Source organism: Amblyomma americanum, chromosome 4, assembly GCF_052857255.1.
Source record: "Amblyomma americanum isolate KBUSLIRL-KWMA chromosome 4, ASM5285725v1, whole genome shotgun sequence".
Lineage (NCBI taxonomy): Eukaryota > Metazoa > Arthropoda > Arachnida > Ixodida > Ixodidae > Amblyomma > Amblyomma americanum.
This window is the reverse complement of record NC_135500.1, coordinates 195,439,423-195,463,181: the sequence shown is the minus strand read 5'-3', so window position 1 is coordinate 195,463,181 and position 23,759 is coordinate 195,439,423. Positions and strand designations below refer to the sequence as shown.

The following is a 23,759-nucleotide window of genomic DNA, read 5'->3' as shown; positions in this document are numbered from 1 at the left end:
ATTAAACCTATCCTTCTGATACTAAAAGTGTGGGCATATTTGGAAGCTTGCATGTGTATTAATTAATGTCCATGTTAGTTTTTTTATTTGCCCTCCACTCCATAGCAATGTCATATATTCACAACCTTTCTTTTGTAAACATGTTGATTAAAATGTTTTGTTGGAAGCCAGCACTCACAATGACAGCCTCCTGTGTCATTGGTGGATCTAAAAGGACCACCTTCCTTTGTGTGGTGTCCGCCACTGAAGAAACACACTGGCAACTCTTATATGAATAATGCTAAAAAAAATGCATTGTGCCTGTGGGACTGATCCCTCCAAGTGTAACCATTATATTCGCCTCAGTCTAGTGTCCAAGTTCTTCCATGCTGCTTCATGAAAATGTACCTAACTGCTCAGTTTACTGTTTTGCATAGGACGAAATTGGTAGACATCAAGCTTACAAAAAAAATAGAGGCATTCACAGTTGCTTCAAGTTTTTTAGACTGAACAAACACAGTTTTCAATAAAGGTGTTCTGTCCAACACCCTGAATTGTGGTATATGTTTACTTCAGTTAGATTTCTTCAACAGCACGAGAATGTCTTCTCACCTTTACTAATCTTTGCTATTATGGTCAATTTGTCCAATTTACTTTAATGGTATGATATCCCACTGGTTTATAACCACAGTAAACACAGATGATGCGATCTGCTCAGTGTTAACGTGCATAATTACAGCAACCATGAAACAATGAAAACTGTGCATCTCACCCTCCAGTGGCTATCCGTGCTGCATGAAAATGCTTCTGAACCTTTCTAACCATGTGGTCGGTCAAAAGCTTGACGTCATCAATCTTGCGGCACCGTTCCTTGAGGTTCCGTAAAACACGCCAGATTTCACCCCTAAAAAATGATTAGCATAGCGTGTCAGAATGTGAGCAACATGACCAGTTAAGACAGCATAGCACCTACCCAACTAATGAAAACAATGGCACCTATGTGTACAATGGCCAGTGTTTCAAAGGAATACTTAGGTTGAAGAGGTAAAGCCTACTTTGGATAAGAACTGCATGAATGTAGCAAAGCAAAAATAACTACTTCAGTCGGTAAACAAAGAATTACGTAGCAGCACATGGTACATGACGCATTATTTAGTGCTGTGCTATGATTTGTACAATACAGAGCTTTTGTGAAAAAGTTATTCCAAAGAGAAATGTCCCCACACCACACACACACACACAAAAATATATAAATATTAGCCTGGCAGTGGAGACACGGATATACTTTGTGCATTAAAAACTATGACTCCAAAGCAGGAAACCTCTTAGACATTAAGGATAGGAACCATACTGAACAAAATTTTTTGTGACATTACAATCCTCGAGGCTTATCACAGGAACTGCCATTATATGCTTTCGATTCTCTAGCTGGTTGCTTTGAACTACAAAACTACACTGCCATTTTAACTCTGACACAGTAACAGGCTGAACAGCTTGAGATGAATTATGCAATTATATGCCTTTAAAATTCTAGTAGAACAGCCCAGCTCAAAATACTGCAAAGTGACATCAAACAACGAATGCTTCTATTGCAAAAGCACATTGCACAATAAGAATCAAATGCCTGTTTTGACAGCCACTGTGTTTTAGATGTGTAGCTATTAAACACGAAATTGTCTTAGTTACTAAGTTTTTGTCCACTGCACCCCTGTGCACAGAACAGGTATTTTCAAGGGTGCACTGTGAAAAAAATTAACTTCAGTAAGAGATACGATCGAGCTCACACTAAAATTTTTGATCCTACACTAGGCTAGGTTTCACACTCTGATCAATAATCGAAGAATTTGCTGAATCTGCACTTATTTCTGACAATACTAGTACCTTTCCCCAATAGTAGCAAACAATGATGACATCACAAGATTAAGGTTTCTTTCAGATGACTATGTTGTCATATTCTGCAATTAAATTTCTACCTTCCCCCTTATGGGTCACTCCGAAACTATAGATCACATCTGCTGTCCTATTCTCACTTCTCTCTACTAGAAGTCCTGCTTAAACAACTCAGCCTGGGTTTGTCTACAAAGTTGTCCTTTCCCTTGAACCTTGTACGTTGGACACGGTAACAGGAATGTGTGCTTTGCCATTCAAAACTTCTTAGAATTTATACGGCTTCAATACTAAATTTATTTGTCGTTTATGGCTAATTCCCATCATTTATTTCTTTTCAAACCTTTTTCGTTTGCTGAAGATAGAGTCCCATTCCCTCATTCCCTTGATCTCACGAAAATCAATTTGCTATTTACTTTAATAAATCTGCCTCCTGCTTTCGACCACATAACTGCAAGATATATTTTAGCATTAGGAGGCCGCCACTTGGAGTCGACCAATCCCCTACAGTGGGTGTGTGTCATTTTTCCATTTGAGAACATAATTTCAACAGTCAACAACATGAACACGCAAAGCAGATTAAATAGAAAGGATGAAAAGATCGAGACAGCCGTGTAACACGTGCATGGGTGCCGAATTATTATGCAAAAAAACATCACCTGAGAAGCATGCAGAAACAACGATGGTCAGGAACAAGGTGCTTGTACCATGGCAGTATAAAATCTCTAAAAACCAAATCAAAGATTTCATTTATCTTCGTGTCGACAGTGCGAGAGAAGACTATGTGCTTGGCTTTCTCGGAGCCGTCCATACGACTGTATTCCTTCATCTTTTCCTGTGTAAGAGAGGAGAGATATCGCAAAGTGAAACGCACGTATCTTCGCAACTGTTTACTTCAGATGACGAATACATTCGTTCTTTCGGTTAATGAATCGGCATAAATCACCTGTAGCACTTGCTTTAACAAATGGTTTCCGTCGTGTTCTCTCAGTACAATCGGATACTGGTCGTCAGTACACAGCACACTTCGACAGCCCAGGATGACGCCAATTGATACCATTCCAACATACATCAGAGCTACTCCTGCTGTGTCCAAGTGTCCGTAATAGTGAGTCAACGCTGCAGCGATGCACACCACAAAGCTCCCCTGCCAAAGCAATGCAAACATATTAGCGATAAACTACAAAATCCTCCAGTGAAAGCCATACATCAGCACCGCGTTCATCAAAAGTTACCTTGATGAGATTCCTTCCCAGTGTCCCCATGGTTCCCTTGTGCACCATAAAACAAATTTCTCACTAATTACCTACAAGGCAAGTAAATCACGTGAGTTTCCCCAGCGTCTCTCATCAGAACCATGTGAACGACGCAAACATTCGCTAGCACTGTGAAGGGCCTCTGACGGGCGCGCTTGTCAGTCTGTCATGAGCCCCGAAACTGGGGGCGTGGACGTTTCGCTCATCCAAGAGCCCCACAAAGATGCTTCCAACGAGCGCAGATATACTTGAAGGTTCGTGCATGCATGGCTGCTGTATACCAAGCGAAAACAACACAATCTGACAGCCTGGACTCTTGTTTAGCCCGAGCGTACGCGCGTCCACACGGAAAAGGGAAGATGCTTCGCCACTTAACAAGTGTACCACGTGCCCTTTATGGATTATCGCTTGTTGCACCCTCTGCCGTTGGTTGCGCGGTCTAACGTCGCCCTGGTCGTGCACTAATCTTGTGGCTATGAAACCTACGAACACTATGATGTACGCATCATTATAGCTTCACTGCCGCTGGTTACAACATATATGCAACATTTTCTGTATATTTCTTAAAAGCCCATACGCTTTGAGCTTGTTCACAGAAAAGCAGATAATTTTACGTCAGCGTGATTAGAGAACAATCAGCTGGTTGTGCCGTAGAGTCTAAACATGTAAGTAGGGCCAGCGCATATTCCTGGTGGTTGAATGCCTAGGTGGCACCGTCGGCGGGGGCGGCGACAGCTGTTTGTTGTGGGGCGGGCGGCTGGGCGAAAGTTGTGCTTACCCGATGAATGGGACGTGGGAATTGAAGTCATGCACTTCTCATCAGATGCGTACGATTGCTCGTTGCTGTTGATGCTGGCTTGTGCTTTAGACAATGTGAATTGTGTGCACTTTCACGTTGCATTCAGCTGCTTACCACGAGTAAGTCTGACGTTACGCTGTCAGTTCTCAACTCAACTTCAGCTTGCAAAGAAGCAAATCATCTAGCCCCTGATCTGTGAAATTTACGGGTGGTTTTCAGTCGACAGCTGCTATTTGACCCTTTTACTAGAAAAAAATAAAAAAGGCAACTTAACTGACCCCTAAAACACGTACTGCGCCTCACACTATAGGTACCGGCTTTATGCGCGTTGTGATCATTGTATTGATTCCTTCTGTTCATGCTGCAGTGAAGAATAAACTCGGCGGCATTTATTCTTTGTCGTTGCAGATATGTACTCACTGAAAAAGACAACACTAGGCACGAGGACATTTTTTGCCTCTTGCCACGCAAAGGACACTTGTGGCAACAACGGATTGCCATTGACTCCGAATTCAATAAGAGTTCTTGGCCTGTTTCAATTTCTGAAATGCCTGTCTCATAAGAACCTCTGTACATACCTGGATGCATTTCGCAGCAAGCATGGTAAGATCATGTTCATCCCGAAAAAACTTTTGGCACACTGCAGAGATCTACTTGCATGGCCATGCATGATCACAAAGCCACTCCGCTTTCTCATACTCAATTTCGATCACCATAGAGAGGCTTGTGGTCGTCTTCGAACACTTCCGGAATAACTTGCGAGATGAAATCCCAAAGAAGTTGTCGTAAGTCCCGCTGTTCTAAGCACCTAGCTGAAACTTTCAGATTTTTTTGTACGGATACGTATATACGTATAGATCGCGTGCATTATATTGTAACACTTCTCACTTTTCAGAGTCGAGAACATTAGCAGGATATGCAGAGAAGTGCTAGAGGCTCTGGATTACCTCCACAGTAGAGGAATCATTCATCGCGCACTGTCTCCAAGTTCAATTCTTTTGGATGACAAGGTATGTCGATTACTTTGGTTGAAAAGGAAATCGAGATTTATGTCCTCAACCCACTCTTTTACAGCAACAAGTTAAGCTTTCCAACTATGGTTTATGCCACATGACAGAGAATGGAAGGACCGTTCCTTTCCCATTGGGGTGAGATGACAACTAGTAATATGTTGCTACTAGAAGACTATATTTTTAACTCTGTTTTACATATGAGCGTGCATATTCATACTGCAGGACACCGAAATACCTTGCTCCTGAAATTTTAACCCAGGAGAGGCGATCACTACAAGGTCCAAAAGCTGACATTTGGTCCTTGGGCATCATTACCGTAGAACTCGCCTTGGTATGGTACTTTTTCACAGTTTATGCGTACAGCTGTGGGTCTCTTTTTAGATGACAATAGCACTGCTGTCCATCATGAGCAATGCTAGCATTCCTGATTGTATAAAAAAATATTTACTTGTGCTCATATCTTTGCTTGTATTCTTGCTACTGCATATTGCAACAATGAACTTAAAATCTTACAGTGCTACTATTTTGCAGACAAGGACAGGGAAATGATGGGGCTCATTATGACGCATACATGAAGAAGGCCAACAGTCGATGGAACTGAGGAAAGCATAGGGGAATATTTTTGTGGTATTCATCAATGATAATTTTGTAGCCCTTTAACTGTACAATGCAACATGACCTAGTGCTGCTCCGTAGTTATGTAACCATTACCAACTCGCCCAACAACTTGCCTTGTTGAAATTAGTAGTGTAACCATTCTTTTATCTGCAAGACAACTGATTAGCAAATAGAAGAAAAAACAACTACATGGCACCAGTGGTGTCCAAATGCACGACCTCTGCATGTCGTGTGCAATGCTCTACCGATTTAGCGAAAGGATGAGTAGAGAATAAACCAGTTATCTTGCTGTTTTTAATTAGGTGGACCATATTCTTTCCACAGCCACCTAGGTGGCTCAGTGGTTATGGTGCTCAGCTGCTGACCCAAAAGGTGCGGGTTCGATACCGCATGCGGCAGTCACATTACAATGGAGGTGTAATGCTAGAGGCCCGTGTCCTGTGCGTTTTCTGTGCATGTTAAGAGCCCCAGGTGGTCAAAATTATCTAGAGCCCTCCATAACAGCATCTCCCGTAGCCTGAGTTGCTTTGGGACATTAAACCCCGTAAACCAAACCAAACCAGACTGTATCCCAATTCCTTCAGCACGTGTATCTTGTACAACCTACTGCCTACTTATATTATCTGAATTTCATCAACTGGCCATTATTTATACAAATAAGTTGCAGAAAGCAACTCCGCTGTTTGGCAGTCTTGTTCTGTTTTTTGAATAGTGGGTCTGGTCAGAACAGGTTCAGGTGCTAGGTTGCTTGTGTGTGACTGCATTTGCTGGGCTTCTGTGAACAGTAAATGTATAAAAGCATGTCATTGCTTGAGTCACCGGTATGAACTCACCATTGATCCCATGTTGCTTCATGCACAACACTTGCTAGCTATTTGTTTCAGGTTGGATACTACCAATTTTTTACCTGCGATAATCTTTATTGTCGTAAACTTGCTTTGAATTTTTTAAAAGTCTATTGCATTCGTTTGCAGAGCTGTGCTGCCAAATTTTTGGTAACTAAACATATATACGAGTGTCCCAGCAGGCATTTCACATTGTGTCCTCTGTGGAGACATATATCTTATGCATGCAGCAGTCAGAAAGTGAAAAGAAAAACCTAAAGTCTTCTCTCATTTGCAGGGCCAAGAGGTTTGGAAAGGAGCAAGCCTTGACCAGATTTTTACTAAGCTACTGGGCTGCATTAAGCAAGGTAGAAACCTTGTTTTGATAGTGTGTTTGACAATGTAGCATCCTATGCTTATTGTTTTTGATAGATGGAGACATACTGTCACTTCTGGCTGAGTCAGACCCTCTCAGCACTAAACTTGAGGTATGTGAAGCCTTTTTTTTCTAGCAGCGGTTGAGAGACATTTCCTTGCAGAACTATAGAAATATTAAGGTCGTCTTGTTTACACTATCAAAGAAAATTACTTATACTTTCTTATTTTGTGCATACAAGTAGTTCCTCATTACAAAGTTACAAGCAGTTCCTTGTTACTAAGTGGACGCCTCTGGGGGTGGCTTATTTACAGGAGCTAGACTCTTCCCTGAAGTCCTTCATCTCATTATGTCTAAAGTTTCTACCGAAGGAAAGGTAAAATTTGTGACTGTGGATTTAAAAAATAAAAGCTGTGATGGCCATGCTAGTAACATGCTATTCTTTCATATTCATCTCTAAGACCATCGGCTAAGGAACTTCTGGGACATCCCTTTGTGTCAGCAAAGTTGGATGAGATGGGAGATAGTGCACCTCCACGAGCTATGCATTTGGGAGTCATGCCACTACGATGCGAGTCACTGGGTCCTCTAAAGTGTACGCCTTGCTTTGGTAAGGATTCATTCCGCCTTTTTTTTTTTTATGAGGTTCAAGCATAGCATAGACCAGGCAGTATTAATTAATAGAAAACTACATAGCATTTGTGCAGCCTCTGGAATCTCAAATTTTGCCCTGGTAGGCAACTGTGACAGCAGTCACAAAGCCAGCTCATAGGTGCACTGCATGGCATGTTTTCATCTGCACTTATGACTCTTTTTAGTCTGCACTTCACCGCAGGCCTAGTGCACTTCACGGCATGTCTAGTTTTTGGTTAAACCAACCGATTTGACTCATGGCTAGGGATGAGTTTTCTTTGATGGCGAGCATCAGTCATACTATATTTTGCCGAACTTTCAGGAAGCCCACTGGAAGAACGGCCTCTCCCAGAATTGTATTCCTTGTGGCGCTTGGCTGGTGGAGATGCCGAGACGGAACTCCGCAAGCAAGGATGTCTGCGTGCCAAGCCACCTATCTGCACATTGCCATGGTATTTATGCACTTAACATGGTTCTGCCTTTGCACTGATGGCCACATTCTAGATATAGAAATCAAGTAATAAAGGAACAAGAGCTATGAATGGCCATTGGGTATGTAGTTGTATCTACAGCTCACGCTGTAGATTCACCGATAGATTGCAAGGTCATATGGCTAAAGCAACGATATAACAGCTTTAACTCTAAGAATAATTTTTAAGATAGAAGTCTACACGTTTTACGGTAGCACTAACACAGCTCTGGTGAATGCGCATTTTCTTCTATTTGTTTTGCAAGTGCGAGTGATTTGAAATGATTAAAATATGTTGATTTGTTTCACGAGAGGTTTCTTGGCAGGACTGAGTTCTAAGAAGTATTATTGAGGCTCTAAAACAAGTGTTGAGGAGAAATTAGTTTTCACAGAATCATATTTGCTAGCGCTTGTTTTGAGATGAGGACAGAGCAACACATACGGACATAACAGATGCTAGTTTTTCACAGAAATTGTGTAATTAAGCATCTGAGAGGATGGAAAGTTTTAAGTGCAGCCTTTGCATACTCCTTAGAAAAATAAGATTAATAGGTTTGATACCACCCAAATGCTGGTGTTGTACCATCTGGCATGCTAGAAATGTTGTAAGGACAGGACAGCCTAGAGACAAACTTCACTGTCTAAGAAAGATGTTCCAATGTCACTTCAACAAAGGTCCTGCACACACCTTTGTTGTGGTCCAAATGAAAAGCCATCCAAGAGGCACTTGCAGTCCTGTAGTGGTCGTTAGTGTTCAGCATGCCTGTGCATTCGTGTCGTTGCATTTGTACTCACATTATCTTTTTTTTTTTGCTTGCAGTATTGTACTTCTAGAAGGAGAAGAGCTTGGCCAAAAAAAGGACACTGTATTCTTTTATGATGACACAGTTGTCCTTCTGCCCACAGAACAGCTTTGTCAGGTATCTTTAGTTGTGTATTGTCTGTAAACATGGTATGAAACATTCTTCATTTATTGCAGAGGCTGAAAGGGATGGATCCAAGCCTTTACTACCCTTTAATAGAAACGTAAGTGCCAGTTTTAACAACATAGCTCTTCTCATCACTTAATATAATCAGCTGTCTCAAGAGCTCTTGATAGAACAGAATGTGAACTGACCATTAGTATTGCTGAACATATTATTATCACTCAGTCTTTCAACCATTAATGAGGCGGGGCTTTAAGGAAAGGCAAAGCAGCTAACATGAGTTAGCTTTACAAATGAGATGAAGAGCAGCTGATATGAGCAGTTTGGAAACGTGCATACATTTACTGATGGGAAATTTCACTGGAGAAGAGGGATGTTGCAATGGTTCATTTAATTATTGTAATATAATTTTGCCACCTTCCGGTCATGTTGCGTCAACGAAACCTTTGAGATATTTCCCGCGTTTAGCGATGGATCACCTAAGGTTACAGAGCAAAACTAAAAGATGCTACTCCCCACTGATGCATCTCGTAAGAAATTGCATCTACTACTAGAAACACCGCTTAAGAGGGAGCCACTGGTGGCAGTGCATACACCGTTGTCATATGGTGGCACAGACTATATGGTTCTTGTGTAACACTTTTGCTGCTGCTATAATAAAAGAATGCATCGCTGCTAGGCTTGACTAGTTTCAGAATGGGTGACTAGAATGCTTGACTAGTTTCAGGAATTCAAAATAAACCAGCACAGCATATAAATTGGGTTTTGGGAGGTTATATCATCATTGCAAAATATTATCATCATTTTAGCAAAAAGTTTAAACCGTATATGTAACAATTAAAAAACATTTGAAATTCAAACCATGCTCACATCCCTCTCAGGATAGCCAGTCTTCCTATCTGCATCTCTCTTGCTAGTGATTGAACAAAAAAGCTCCTTATAAAAGTAGGCACCTAATGTTCAGGAGGAACCATATAGAAGAGGAAATGGCTGAAAAGCATGCTAAAATTGCGTAAACGCGATGCATAGCTCCACTGTAATGAGTGTCCGAAAAAATGTTTGTGGGAGCACATTCTTTGGACTGTGTCTTCCAATCATAAAAGTAACAACATTTCAACTAGATAGGGCTGGGGAAAAATTGATAGCTTTGTAAATTTTTAGAAACACCACTTAGATTCTACATGCTAAAAATTGTTTCCATGAAAGACGCAACAAGTGCATGAGTGCATGCAGTAATTTACATGAAGCATTTGTGTCGCTATTGCCCCACACCAGGGGAATAAAGTTTCATCTGTTATGTAATCTTGCCCTATGCCTGCAACACAATTCCCTCCCACTGTTGACTTTGGAAGTTCTCCTTTTTGTCACATAATGGAAATAGAAAGCTTTAGTTGGTAGTTGCTGTTATGAGAGACCTTGTGTGTCTGCATCTGCTATACTCTGTTTTATACATAGCAGATAACGCTGCCAAAAATAGTGCACCTGTTCACGCAGACTATGTCCGTGCCCAAAAAGTAATTCGCCCTGCAGCCAAAGCGAACACAAGCATATTTAGTTGCAACAGATCTTCAGTTCCATGAATGGCAATCTCCTGGATTTCGTTTTACCTCTTTCCACATTTTCATCCTCCAACTCATTGAGACTTCAAGAAGTAAGAATGGCTTTGGTGGTCTGATACGCGGCTGGTAGGGCGAATCGCCCTTACTCCGTCTGCGCCTAAAAAGTAGTTCACAGTCAGTGAAAATTATAGCCAGAAGCATCGCAGGTTCAACCATAATTTTCAGTGCTACCATTTTGTTTTATAGCGCTCTTTGTTTTTGTCCAAACACTCACTGAGGCTTGGAGAATGACGAAAGATACGTGGCAGAGTAATATGGTTTCCCGGATGCATTACATCTGCAGCCTCCACAGCGTTGCCTGCTGTGTATGAAACAGATTATAGTTTTTGGTATTGGTGCAGCGGAATTAATGGAGCCATGCCAAACAATTGCTTTCAGTAGACAGAATGTCCCTCCAAGCCCGAATTCCAGTAACGACCTGAGTAACACTGCAGCGCTACCTGTGATCATTCGTGAAAAAGACATTGAGTACCAAGTGAGACCTCTTCTTCACCGAACCAGCTGTGGTGCAGTGAATAGGTGGTAAGATTACTTATGTTTCAAAATGCAGTTGCAGCGTGTGATCCTGTACAACCGATTGTTGGAAGCGTACCCATATCAAAAGCAGCGCATTATCCACGAGGCAAAGCTGGACATCCCTCCACTGTATAGGGCCCACATCTGGTCAGCATTATTAGATGTACAAGTAAGCAAGTTTATAAATGTTTGAAAAAAAGAAAGCAACTGTTTCATGACTATTTTATATGTAGCAGCCTCTCAGGGTGAGAAAAGTAACTTTCGCCAACATTTGGTGCAGGGCGACCTCCTGAGAGAGTATGAAGCCATTGACAAGGAAACACCGACCCCAACTGACAGACAGGCAAGTTTGTAACAAGGACTATACCCCTGTATACCTGCCCACAACAGCAGAGAGTATCTCATTCATCTGTCTTATTTGCTTTAGCACATGTGTTGCATTAGGGCTTGTGATTGAAAATGAATTGTTTGTATGCATTTAAAAAAAAAAAAAACATTTTCCTGTACAATGTTTCATGAGCTGTGCCCATAGTTCTGGGATATGTATGTACTGCAGCTGATAGTTCGAGCGTTAAGTGAATGCTTTTTCCTCAAAAGAATCCCGTCTCATTTCCAGATTGAGGTTGACATTCCTCGATGTCATCAATACGATGAGCTGTTGTCATCACCTAGTGCTCATGCCAAATTCAAGCGCCTCCTGAAAGCTTGGGTTATCAGCCACCCTCACTATGTTTACTGGCAAGGCCTAGACTCACTGTGCGCTCCGTTCTTGCATCTGCACTTCAATGATGAAGGTAGTTCCATTGTTGTTAGGGAGCATACGAAGTGTGCAGCTGATCTAAGCTGATGCATTTATTTGTTTCACGCAGCTTCAGCATATGCATGCCTGTCCACATTTATCTCGAGGTACCTGTATGACTTTTTCCTCCAGGACAACTCTCAAGTCATAAAAGGTGAGGTTAGTCACGTATATGAACTTGGGGAAACTCACCGGAGCCAAAATGTTCTCATGATTCATTTTTATGCAGTTGCTAGTGTCAGCTGCCGCATATCAAATGAAGCCTTTGTGGAACATATTTTGATGTTAAAGATGCTGCAGTCGCATAAGTTTAAATAGTAGTGTGTGCATGTGATAGTACCCACAAACCATAACATCAGACTGATAGCACCTGCACTTGTGGTGTGTCTGAAGGAAGGAATGATCGCTTATGTCACACAGAGCTGTACAATGTGAGAAAATGTGAAGTGTGAGGTTTTTATGGTTAACTAAACGTGTGTTGCTGGGGTATGCATGACAGCATTGTTTGGCTCTAATACTTCCCTGGCAGTCAAAGCCAAAGTGCAACACTTTGTATAAATGTTGATGGGATTTTCTTGGGGTACTGTGAGTACAAGCTTATTTAACGTAAGGTGCTGTAAAAGCAAAAAGCTCTCAAAAAGTCAATGCCAGAGCTCCTTTGAGGCAGTTATGACTGTTGCACATTTTGTCATCTTCAGACACGTATTGTGCTTTTGAGGATAGCACTGGTAACAGCAGTTTTATTGGCATCCTTTCCAGAGTACCTGGCAGTTTTTTCACACTTGGTTGCTTTCCATGACCCAGAGCTGACAAACCATCTAGACAGTATTGGCTTTCTTCCAGAGGTGAGCTACCCGTTTTTCTGTTAAATGGCACTCTCTTAACTGGTAACTCTTTGTATTTTCCTCACAACAGTTGTACTCAATTCCATGGTTCCTTACAATGTACACACGTAAGTCTGCCCAGAGACATTTCTGTCTCTCAGAGCTAAGTTGCACTGACGGTGGCTGTCCTGCACACAGATGTGTTTCCCCTGCACAAGATATTTCACCTCTGGGACACGCTCTTGCTGGGCAGGGACAGCTTTCCACTGTGTGTTGGTGTGGCCATTCTGCAGCAACTTCGCACAGATCTGCTCTCGTTTGGCTTCAACGAATGCATTCTTCTTTTCTCAGACATGCCTGGTGAGTGCGTGGCGGTGCCGACATAACACCGTCGTAGTGCTCCCTCTCTATCGTCCGTTTTTCACTTGTTGCAAGTTGTGACCAATTATATAGCAGTAGCAAGTAGTGGGCTCATATTATTTATGCACGAGTCGCATTGCAAAAATGTGCAACAAATAATGGCAATGGAACGAGTTATTTTGACAAGTATGTTAATGCCAGCAGCCGTACTAGAATCATCAGTCAATTACTTTGCACAGTTAATAATCACAGCATTTTATTCATTGAAACATTTTTTAATTATGGGCCAATATTTGACAAATTTTGATTTGATCCAATTCTCTCCTGCAGTTATCACAGGCTTACTATCATTGTTGCTGAGGGCCTTTTGATGCAGTCAAAGGCAGGAGTGTATAAAAAGGATCACGATAAAATATCAACCACAATCTCGCTCTCAAAAAAGGGTACCTGCCCTTCATAATGGACCAACTGGCTGCCAGATTGTGCACAAAGGCTGCTTTGCGAGTTGCTTGCTTGAAGCATCTGTCAAGTGCCATTCTCCCCTTTTTTCACACTTGATTCCCACAGAAATAGACATACAGAGATGTGTCCAAGACTCCATCCGCATCTTCTGCAGTACCCCGCAGAGCTCCACCTTCAGAGCTCATGCAAGGCCAGGCAGCCAGCCCCAAGATCCACTTGTGAGCGTGCATGCCGTCAGCCTCTTGACTTTGCAAACTTGTTTGACAACGCAGGCTAACATGCAGGGAAGTTGTACCATCCTTAAAACATTGCGCTAAATGAACAGCAAATTGAGCTGCTCTTTACTTGTATTGCTGATTGCCCATTCATAGCATTTAAGGTTTCGGCCAACACAGAAGCAGTTCTGGTTTGTTGCAAGATCAGTGTACGTCAGCCATGGTGCATCTATCATATGTCTGGCATGCTAAACAAATACTGCAACAGCACATGAAAAACGTGTCGTGTAGGTATCTCCAGGACAGTTTTTTTCTGAAGGGTGTCTGTGGTGGTGTGCAGGGCATGTCTCCGGTGGCTTTGGAGGAGCTCAAGGCTGAGCTCTGCCCAAGAATCTCAGCCCATGACCTGCTTGGTGTGCTCGAGATGTCCCGAAGAGACAGCTCCAAACTGCACCTGCTCGTTGTTGATGTTCGCCCTCCGGACGAGTATCCTTAAATTGTCATCTTTGCTTGGTAGGGTGATGTGCAAGCAAAAGATGCTCGACACCTCTCAAACAGAAGACAGTGCTGGCTAATCATTCAGACACCTTGGCTATATAGTCATTGTAGCAGGCAATATGAATATCCATATACTAGTAATGTTTTATGTGACCAACATTAATGCTAGAGTTCATTTCTAGCTTCTTTTTTGCAAGGTGGCATTTCGTATTTTCATTTTTTTTTGTGTCCCTTAAATGTGCACACAGTATAAGCTAACAAAACCTTGCACTTAAACTGCCCCAGTGCAATCACTTTACAAAAGTAACATAATTAGAGATGGACAAGGGCCCCTACTGAAGGTCCCTTTGGTGAAGCGTTATTGGCTCAGGGCTGAAGTGGCTCCACCCTCAGTCAAGTCATTAACCCTATAAATGTGCAGTGCCCTGCATACAGGGCTATAGGAGCTGAATCTGATTAATGGTAACTTGTACAAAGTTTTGAAACAGTTCTGCTTATCCATGGCTGAAGCAAAACTGCACAACTTGGCTGCCCGTTTTAAATGGGAACGGAATTTTTAGAGCCCATTAGTTCAACCTCAGGAAGCCAAGGTCCTGAATGTCATAAGAAGCATGCCAGATTCAAAATGTGTTAAACATGAGAAGATTGCCCACGCTTGACACAGTTGTACACAAAGATGGGAAATATCAACTTCAATCTCATGAGCCAGGCATCCACCTCCATTTGAAATGAGAATGATTCTCTTACACATACAGCTTGATTCTGGAACTGCCACACTATACGAACGTCCTTTAAACTTTTATTCTAAAAATTCCAATATCCATTTGAGCCAGTAGTTTAAGGTGTGATGCGACTTTCAACACGAGCTTTCTTATTTTTTTTATTGATTTTGATGAAACCTTTTCAGCGTGTTATTAGTGCTCTCAAACTTCAAAGTTCACAAAATTTCAGCACTCTATATGGAGAACATTTTTTTAATACATTTTTTCTCTTCTACACCTTGTGAAACACCTGCAGACTAGACAAAATGTGTTAGAAGAAGACCGGTTTAACGTTAATTGCATTTCTGAATGCATGCTACACGTGCTGACATTCTCAACATTCTTTTTCAAAACAGTTTGCATAGACATGTCTTAACTGTAAACCAGATGTCTCACGAAACACCTACAATTCATCAAAATGAAAATGAAAGAATGTCATCGCAATGACTGAAGCTTTGAGAGTGCAAAAAAAACAAACTGGGTCAAAGCAGTCATGAAGAAATCTGCTCCACAAGGCGAGCATGTAGTCAGAAAACCGAAACTGAGAAGAACACCGATATTTTGAGCATGTCCCCCAAAATGCAATGCCACCGTGGCTCACAAAAAATTTTTAGCAGTAAGTCTCAAAGGATTTCAGCAATGAAACTTTGGAACAGCATAGAAACAAGGCATCAGAGCTGATACAATCATTTTAGGGAAAAAAAAGGGGGAGGGGGGGGGGGGGGGGGGGGGCATTTTTCACCATTCGAAAGCCGCATCACCACCTGAAGTATCCCACATTTCTTGGGAATGCCTTATGCACCCGACCTGTGCAAAGTTGGTGGAACAACAAGCAGCAGGCATTTTAACAGTAATTGCTATCCTCGGAAAGGATACTGAGCTGAGCAATTTTGTTGAGGTGCGGGCTCAATACGTGCAAATGATCTCGGTGCCTAGTATGGCAAGAATAAGGACGTCGGAAAATACTGCAGGACAGCTGTGACTGCAGCCACACAGAAGCGTACGCTACTTAAAATTGGGCAAGATCTATTATGCTCAGAGGTCTTGCATAAGCTGAGCAGTGTCAAGTTTCTCAAGGCGCCATCAATTGGTTAGTGTGCTGTTTAGCCTGTTTTACGCGCGACAACAGCCACCACGAGTAACATAACTTTCGTTGCATTGCAGAGGAAAGCTACAAAATATGCTCACCACACAGATTATTTTTATTGCGGGCATATTCACATCTTCATTCTGCTTCAAGTTGTGTGCTGCACCTGCGGCACACTGATTCATTTAAGCAAGGAGCTCCTGGCTCAGTCTTAAAACACAATATATACTTCTAATCACTACGGATGCACTCTATGCCCCCGATTTCCTCTCCTCCCAAAGAACAGTACACGACGGGGAGGGGGAAAAAAAAAAGAAAGGTGTGTTGGTTTTTGCACGAAAAGCTGGATACGGCACAGCATTCCTGAACACAGGCAGATACCAGCGGGGCACCATTCCCGGGGCCCTGAATGTCCCACCAGGAAGCGGAGAGCCTGGCCAGTGGGGGGAACCACTGCAATCAGCCCTGCAGGGTGGGCGCATGGTGGTGGTGGCTGGCAGCCAGAAAGAGCACTACACAGCTGTCAGTGTGAGTACCTGGTCTTGGTAAGAACGCCATACCAAGTCCCTGTGAGCAACTAAACTGAATTTTGCAAGCTGGACAGAGCAGGCTCAGTACCTGCAACAACTTGCGCTTACTCTTCTGTGTAATTTGTGTTATTTTACCTTTAGTCTGCTGGTCAGCTTATGCATTTTTAATTACTAATTTTCACTTCTCAATGAATGTATGGCTAGTTCCTGAAAAAAAAAAAAAAGCGAAGTATGTGTCCGACGTTGAAGGCAATTAGTTGTGGCACCTTTATAAAACAACTGTGGTGTAGCTTACAAAAACAAAGAATGCATATTTGGTTCTACCATTGATAGCATTTAAGTGGTTACAGATATAGAGCCTTTACCAACTGGCACATCACTGACATGTCTTCGAATTTTGTATACGCTTATCACCCATTTATTTTAGTGTCTCATGCAAGCCAGAGTGCAAGAGAGAGGAGCATGAAATCTATGAGCAGAACATATGAAGAAGTGTCAACACCCTTCAGTTTGCAGTTTCAGCAAGTTTGTTTTTCTAAGAAAAGCAGTTGGCCACAACTTGGAATGTAGGTCCATGAGTGTTGCAAAAACCTCCTTTCGAAATGCAGAGCCATTCAGCCAAGCTTTACTTCTTTCAATGCACAAAGATAGCGCGAAAGAACTGGTGACAAGGAAAGAGGGGGGGTCTAGCGGAGTTGGAGTGTGGCAGCATGCAAGCGAGGCCGGCTCCCTGCAGGCGGCCAATGGACTGGTGCGCAGCGGCCAGGCACGGGTGTGCCTCCTTCACGGCGGCATCGAGGCTCTGCGCACGGCAGGCCTCCTGGAGCTGCCCCCCCGAGTGACCCAATAAACCTGCTGCTGTTCACTCATACACTACTTCCTCGTTCGGGTTGAACGTGTCGATGTACATGTTCTCCTTTTTGTGCATACGGCGCACGTGCGAGCGCAGGTTGTCCCGCCGGGCCGACCGATAGCTGCAGTGTGGGCAGAGGTGTGGCTTTTCGCCCGTGTGCATGCGCCGATGCTGGATGATCTTCTTCAGCTGGATGCTAGCAAAGCCACACACGTCGCACACAAAGTTTTCCCCACTGCGGTGCTTTTTCATGTGTTTCTGCATGTCTGCCTCCGTGGAACGGTCCTTGCCGCAGATCTTGCAGCTGAGCTTGACGGGCATTAGCTTGGCAGCGCCCAGCACGTGAGCCTTCTGGTGCTTCCGGTAAGCCTTGTACACGGTGCACGTGTACGGGCAGAAAGGGCAGCGGTACTCCTCTGCGTTGTGGCGGTGTCTCTGCGGAGGGGCCTCGGGCTTGTGGCGCTTCTTGCCGCACGGGTGGAAGCCCTCCTGCAGGACGTGCTTCATTATGTGCTTGTCCAGCTTGTCTCGTCGAGGCGACATGTATGGGCATGACGGGCACGAGTAGAGTGGGCACAGGGAGCTCTCCTCGGAGCTGGCGTAGCTGGCATTGCGCGCCGCTTTGCGAGACACCCCGTGGTGCATGCGAGCATGCTTCTTGAACGCACTGCGACTCTTGAGCACGGCACCACAGTCCTGACACTCATAGCCCACCTCTTCTATTGGGGCCAAGGCGCGGCAGTCTTCCTCCAGCGTGGGCTCAAAGAGGGCCTCTTCGACAGCCATCTCGGGTGACGGACCCACCACCACCTCGCCCCCTTCAATAATGTCCTCCTGCTTGATCATCGAGTTAGGCACAAGAATGATCTCGCCATTGGCTTCCCCTTCCTGGAGCAGCATCTGGCTCACTGGAGAGTGCAGGGTGTGACCCTTCATGCTGAGCAGGCCCTGGCCTTCCAGGCTCTCCAGGCCACTCAGCGTTTCCTGCAAGACAACATAAAAATGCATGCTCAGCAGCGAAAATTATCTCCACTTGTCAAATAGCATGAGCACAGGAAAGCTGCTCAAAGATACGATGAAGGGAGAGTTTGAGCCTACAGTAAAATTAGAACAAAAAATTAGTTGCAGTGCATACTAAAACTGTTCAGGGCAACCATATCGGAGGCCTCGGGGAAAACAAAATGTCCCAAAAAAATGCACCAGCAACAGTTACTTTTGAGTTACTTATTCTACATTGACAGCGTCACCACTGCTGTTCATAGCTGCGCATGAATACAATGTCACCTACCACGCCATTGTTGTTGCCTGTAACAAGGCAACACTTCAGAAGTGCATGTGGCCAAATCCAGCACTGCACAGGCTACATCACGAATGCCACTTATTAACAATGGGTTTTTAGCCCATGCCGACACTTTGACAGCCGATTTAGCCCGCATGGAACAGCAAGAGCAGATCGACCAAAGCAGGATTGTAACTCCATTAGCGGTTTCCGACATGTTGCACCGGATGCCGAGTGCACTTCAGGGCGGCGTGAGCCTAGTTGTGGCTATTAGTGCAGTTCCATCGCCAGCACGGTGCGAGCACGAATGACTGAAGACATGAAAATGAAACTATGCTGTCGCAGGGCATTTAGGATCGTCTCTGCATTGAAACGATCACGACAGCCACAAAGCCTCGCAAATTCCAGAGAAGCATGCTGCCCTTAGTATATGTCAAAAAAGAAAAGAAGCAAACGATGGTTATTATTACGCACGTATCCAGGCAACTATGTACCCCAGATGGTACTTTTTTTTTTTCCACAGCCCCATGAAAAGTGCAACAGCAGGGGTCTACTGCATAGTGTAACGCGCATTCTGATAGATAATTAGAGGGAAAAAAGTACTTGCTTTAGATTCATGCAAATTTACGTATTAATTTTGAGGAGCTGAGCCAAACATAGTCGAGAGTTCCACTCTGTCCTGTTTGGTAAGAGAGAAGCATAGCAATTCAAGAAATAAAATGTACTCTCTGAAGAACAAAAAGAAAATAAAAAAATGCCATAGAACACTGAAGTTTCATGGGTCCCGAAAAAGCCAATCCTTTAAAACATTGTTCTTCTTCGTTCGTCAAGGAGAGCATGTTTTATTTCTTGAATCACTATAAGTAAAAATATGTTAGGCAAAGTATATCCATGGTCCAACATAGTCTTCAATGGCTAACAGACATAGTAGTATGTGATTGACTGCACTCTTCATAAATGTGTATGGAGCACAACCACTGTGACTTATGCAATAGGCTACAGAGTATAACAGCGAAATGTTACAATCCACTACACTCTCACCTGATGTTTCTCTCGAGCTAGGTCCATGTGGATGACTTGGTTGGTGGGCAGTTTGTGCATATCCGGGCTGTCGTCAGTCACAATCTCGCCCACGATGTCGGGCCCAATCTCATCTCCCTCCATAATAATGCCATCAGGGCCCTGGAACACACAATCAAGCAACAAAGTTAGCCCACAAATGCTCGAAAACCCGATGCACTGACGAACAGAACCGGTAAACAGTGAAGAAACCCCAACCGCAGACTTCCACACAGGATCACTTTTGTTTCCAGTGCACACAGAGTTCCATAACACTCTGTATAACATACATGTCTCTACATGCAGCAGTCCTTTAGTTTGTGGTCCATAGCTGCCCACAACATACTGCGATGCCAGTATTAAATGTGCCATCAAAAATGTCATTCCTGATCAGAAAACTGCCATTTTTCCACAATGAACATAGACAATGTAATTGTTTGCTTCATCATGTTCACCAATGACTGAGGCTGTTCAAGAAGAAAAAAAAAAAAAGAATGAGCTTGCCATTAACACAAGGTGGTTTTGTTTGCTGCTACCAATAGACCATCAGACATAATGCAAAGATATCAAAAACAACTGCACTGAAGGCAGAGCAACCCAACATAGAAGCAGGCAACGACAAAGTGCAACATACTTCACAAAGTAAACCAGGCACAAACAAAGAGGCACACCTGTGAACAAGCAACTGACTGTCATATATAGTTGAAACAGCACAAGTACTTGTGTATGTGTTTTCTTTTGCATCATTTAACACCAGAATTTACTATTAATCCCTCAAGTGGCCATAAAAAACGGTGTACCAAGACTGATTGGCCAACAGAGTACAGCTTCTACAACAAACAGGCTTCACATGGGAATGACAGCTCTGGTTCACGACAGTGTTCCGATGACTCACTGCAAGCAGATTCTGATGGAAAGTTACATCTAGGTGAGGCCTCTAGCATGTGTTTTAGACCCGCTTCAAAACAAATGATGCTAACTGCTACATACATGCAACTCGGCTATTCAATTGCTTAGACAACATTCGAGCTCCACTACCAGTCAGTATTCAATGACTGCAAGGTACAACAGCTTTTCTTCGAGTGATGTCATCGCAATATGGAAGTAATCAGAGAAGATGGTAATGCAAGGCAAGTATGGCAATTAGCCTTGCACCCTTCCCTTATGCATTATGTTTAAAAAGGATAAAGACAAAGGCAGTACTTGTAAAGTACAGGCCACAGTATTATGAAAGGGAACAAGTTATGCACATCAATAGGATGACTACTCCACAAGCATGCAAATTAGTACCAAGAAGACACCTGTGCTATCAGTGCAGAAATAACCATATTTGTTTTATGTGCAAGCTGACTGTTCCCTTTCATACTGCAGGTACCTGGTACACTCAGAGCCATTGTACAGGGGGTGCGCAGGGCCACACATGAAAGGATATTAGCAATGCACACCTGCGAGTAGATTAGCGTGTTCATGTTGATGATGGAGGATGAAGAGACGACCGATGCTGACACGGGTGGCAACATCTCCTCCTCAGTGCCCAAGGTCTGCATGTCCTCGGGCACCACCTCCACGAAGTGGGTCGCTGCCTCCATCATCTTGGAAACGGCTGCACTTAGAGGCGCTCTCTCTCACTCAGGGCTGACTATGTTCCTTTAGGTGCAGTCCTTCCATGCACCACTAGGCCATCCCAGTGCACCACTGGGACCGGTGGTCACAACCTTGCTCCTTCAACAGCCAATAGCAAGCACTGCCGATCTGCCGACAAAACCAAATGAGGAAAGAGATCAGCTCTGCTCACAGATACCCGCGTAAACTGAGAGCAATAAAGCAATCGCACGGATACCACTTTCAAAACCTAGGCAAGGCGTTTGAATTTTGGTTTCAGTGCAAAGCTGCAAGAGATTCACTATGTTAGGATGCCCTTCATCTTGACACAGTGCAAAAAATGCAAACAGTGAGATACTTTTATACAACATGAACAAGATGACATTGTGTTTTCTAAAGATGAATGAGCACGAACCCACCCAATTTTCCCCTCTTTTGGAATATAATTCTTGCCAAATGGCTGGTCAAGTACGGATGCAAATGACCACAGCTTCATCAGGGCTGTGACACTTAGTAATACAATGTTATTAAAGATGCGGCTGATAGACAGCTGCAGCCTGTTACAGCACTGCATTATGGGGAATTTACATGCACGCACAATGCGCAATGATGCATTACTGCCTCCACTTCCTGCAATGCCGATAAGGGGGCTGTCAGGCCACACTTGTCTGCTTTCCCAGCTCGGCGTCTTTATCTATGACCCTACGATACCTTATCTAAAGAGTCTCGCTGCCTATAACACAGCAACGCATTCGTCATGCTAAGCTGTAAGCAACGCAAACACAGATTCGACTGCAAAGAACTTCTCAAACCCGCTTCCTAATTTAATGGCTGCGAATTCAAATCTAACACTTCAAGCAAATAACCTGCTTCGCATTTGCAAAGCCGGCATCTGGGAACTTTTCAAATGACCTACTGGGCCACGACAAACAGCAGCACGCCAATAAAAAGGACAACAGCAGTGAGTGTTTGTCACGTGCACACCGCAGCGCACAAACAAAGCGTCCGCGTCGTCTATTCAACGCGCGAGCGGCAGGGAATGCCCCCAGTGATAGAGCGCACATCGTTCCTCTTTGGCTTGTGCAACATTCCCGACACGCTGACAGCCGTCACTTTCAAAGGAATTCCAACAACCGGCGGGACTTCACACAATGTTCACCACGCCAACAAACGCCGGCCACTCGGCGCCAGAATTTCGGCGCTTTTTCTTTTTTTACACGCGGCGAAAGGGGGAGAACGCCGCCGGAGCTTGCGCGGCAGGAACCAAAATGAAATTTAAAAAAAAAACGCAGCGGCCAGGTGCAGAAAGTGAAGAACCAACCCTGCGGAAATACGCCAGCGGGCCATGCCGGTCCGTCCACTTACGGGTCCACTCCCGCCGGGCCTCCGACTCGGCCACGCCGGTAACATGCGACGCGCCAACGTGCTCCCCGGCTCCGCCAACGAAGCAAATCGCCTCCAGTCATGCCCACCCGATCACGATTACCCGTCATCTAAATGCCAGCGCTCCGCAGTGCACACACCTTGTCCCAAGCATTCTGACGGCTGGCGTGCACCAAACATGAGTTAAGAACGCAGGCGCCTTCGCGGCGCGCTTCGCCTGCTACGCGTGAAATGCGACGGCGCAGTGCGAAACGCATCGTACACGCGGGGCGCAAGAGCCGGCCGTGCGTTTCAAGCGCAGGCAGCGCCGGAGCAGAAAGCCAACAGAACAAGCGGCAGCAAGATCCCGCCACTGACCGGCGATTTCTGCCGCGCAAATTCAAGGAATAAAAAACAAGTATCCTGCACCCAGACAATCGCGTAACCAACCTCCTTGCCACCCCCACCCCCCATCCGGACCCGCTTTGCCAGATTTTTTCATTCCACCGAAATTCACGCACAGCGACAGACGCCAATCGACCAAACGCACACTCTCGGCATCGCCAGCTTTTTCTTTTATTGCGTTTGTTTCCCCCTTTGGTGGTGAAGTCATTGCAGACAAGTTGCGGCGGTGTATCGACTGCCGAGGCACGCAGCTTGCGCAAGCTGTTCAATAAAGCATCCCAGAAACGGCCACCGTTGCTTAACGCTAACTAAACACACCCGTAGGTCGTTTAAGACAATACACGCGAGCAGGTAGATCTAAACAAAACGATAAAAACCCCTAAGCTGCGGCAAAGTCGAGCACAACACTGGAGCAGATCACGAGCACATCCGAGCAAAATGGCGACAGCACAAAGACGTCCAAAACGCTAACTTTTAGGCTTACAAATACTTTGGCCTAAATTTAGGCCTACAATACTTACCTATGTTTAGGTCGATGAAGCTTTCGACGTCGTAAGCAGTGCCTGTTCGTTCTTGATTCGTAAAATAACCCAGGAAGCCAGCAGTTTTTAATTAATCACGGATTTCAATTTCTTCGACGCGACGCACGCTTCGATTCACAACGCCATGTTCCTTAAGCCTTCTTCAAGGGAAAAGGTCCGCAGCGCAGTCGGCTGGCGCATAGCGAGGACTATTTAGGCTTACTCAA

General features: G+C 44.2%; 3 protein-coding genes across 8 annotated transcripts in view; 1 reads left to right on the top strand and 2 right to left on the bottom strand.

Annotated features, from left to right (window-relative positions):
• The window catches only part of LOC144128966 (sorting nexin-25-like), a 32,773-nt gene extending 29,264 nt beyond the window's left edge, over positions 1-3,509 (bottom strand). The window contains exons 1-4 of the mRNA XM_077662805.1: positions 3,102-3,509; positions 2,813-3,013; positions 2,526-2,701; positions 752-883 (exon numbers count right to left, since the gene is read on the bottom strand). Coding sequence (XP_077518931.1) covers positions 752-883; positions 2,526-2,701; positions 2,813-3,013; positions 3,102-3,149 — 557 coding nt within the window. The 5' untranslated portion in view covers positions 3,150-3,509. The remainder of the gene's footprint in view (positions 1-751; positions 884-2,525; positions 2,702-2,812; positions 3,014-3,101) is intronic.
• Positions 3,510-3,768: 259 nt separating this feature from the next.
• On the top strand, positions 3,769-17,322 carry LOC144128967 (TBC domain-containing protein kinase-like protein). Of its 3 annotated transcripts, none has more exons than XM_077662807.1 (25): positions 3,769-3,787; positions 4,330-4,524; positions 4,640-4,706; positions 4,817-4,931; positions 4,996-5,069; positions 5,157-5,265; positions 6,675-6,744; positions 6,809-6,864; positions 7,067-7,128; positions 7,214-7,362; positions 7,708-7,837; positions 8,675-8,774; positions 8,834-8,880; positions 10,778-10,874; positions 10,950-11,084; positions 11,196-11,258; positions 11,532-11,709; positions 11,785-11,868; positions 12,474-12,559; positions 12,630-12,666; positions 12,737-12,898; positions 13,466-13,578; positions 13,916-14,061; positions 16,299-16,449; positions 17,188-17,322. In XM_077662807.1, exons 2-25 carry the CDS (start codon positions 4,332-4,334, stop codon positions 17,299-17,301), a joined length of 2,538 nt encoding a protein of 845 aa, XP_077518933.1. In that variant the 5' UTR covers positions 3,769-3,787; positions 4,330-4,331; the 3' UTR covers positions 17,302-17,322. The 3 variants fall into 3 exon arrangements, with proteins under 3 accessions (XP_077518933.1, XP_077518934.1, XP_077518932.1); XM_077662808.1 differs by lacking the exon at positions 3,769-3,787 and adding an exon at positions 3,832-4,040 and having other exon boundaries at positions 10,781-10,874; XM_077662806.1 differs by lacking the exon at positions 3,769-3,787 and adding an exon at positions 3,832-4,040.
• LOC144128968 (uncharacterized) lies at positions 16,014-23,722 on the bottom strand. 4 transcript variants are annotated; one of them, XM_077662809.1, is made up of 4 exons: positions 23,533-23,722; positions 21,088-21,394; positions 19,625-19,765; positions 16,014-18,288 (listed from the first exon to the last, which is right to left on the bottom strand). In XM_077662809.1, exons 2-4 carry the CDS (start codon positions 21,232-21,234, stop codon positions 17,314-17,316), a joined length of 1,263 nt encoding a protein of 420 aa, XP_077518935.1. In that variant the 5' UTR covers positions 21,235-21,394; positions 23,533-23,722; the 3' UTR covers positions 16,014-17,313. The 4 variants fall into 4 exon arrangements, with proteins under 4 accessions (XP_077518935.1, XP_077518937.1, XP_077518938.1 ...); XM_077662811.1 differs by lacking the exon at positions 23,533-23,722 and adding an exon at positions 22,566-23,078; XM_077662812.1 differs by lacking the exon at positions 23,533-23,722 and adding an exon at positions 22,768-23,000.
• Positions 23,723-23,759: the final 37 nt, after the last annotated feature.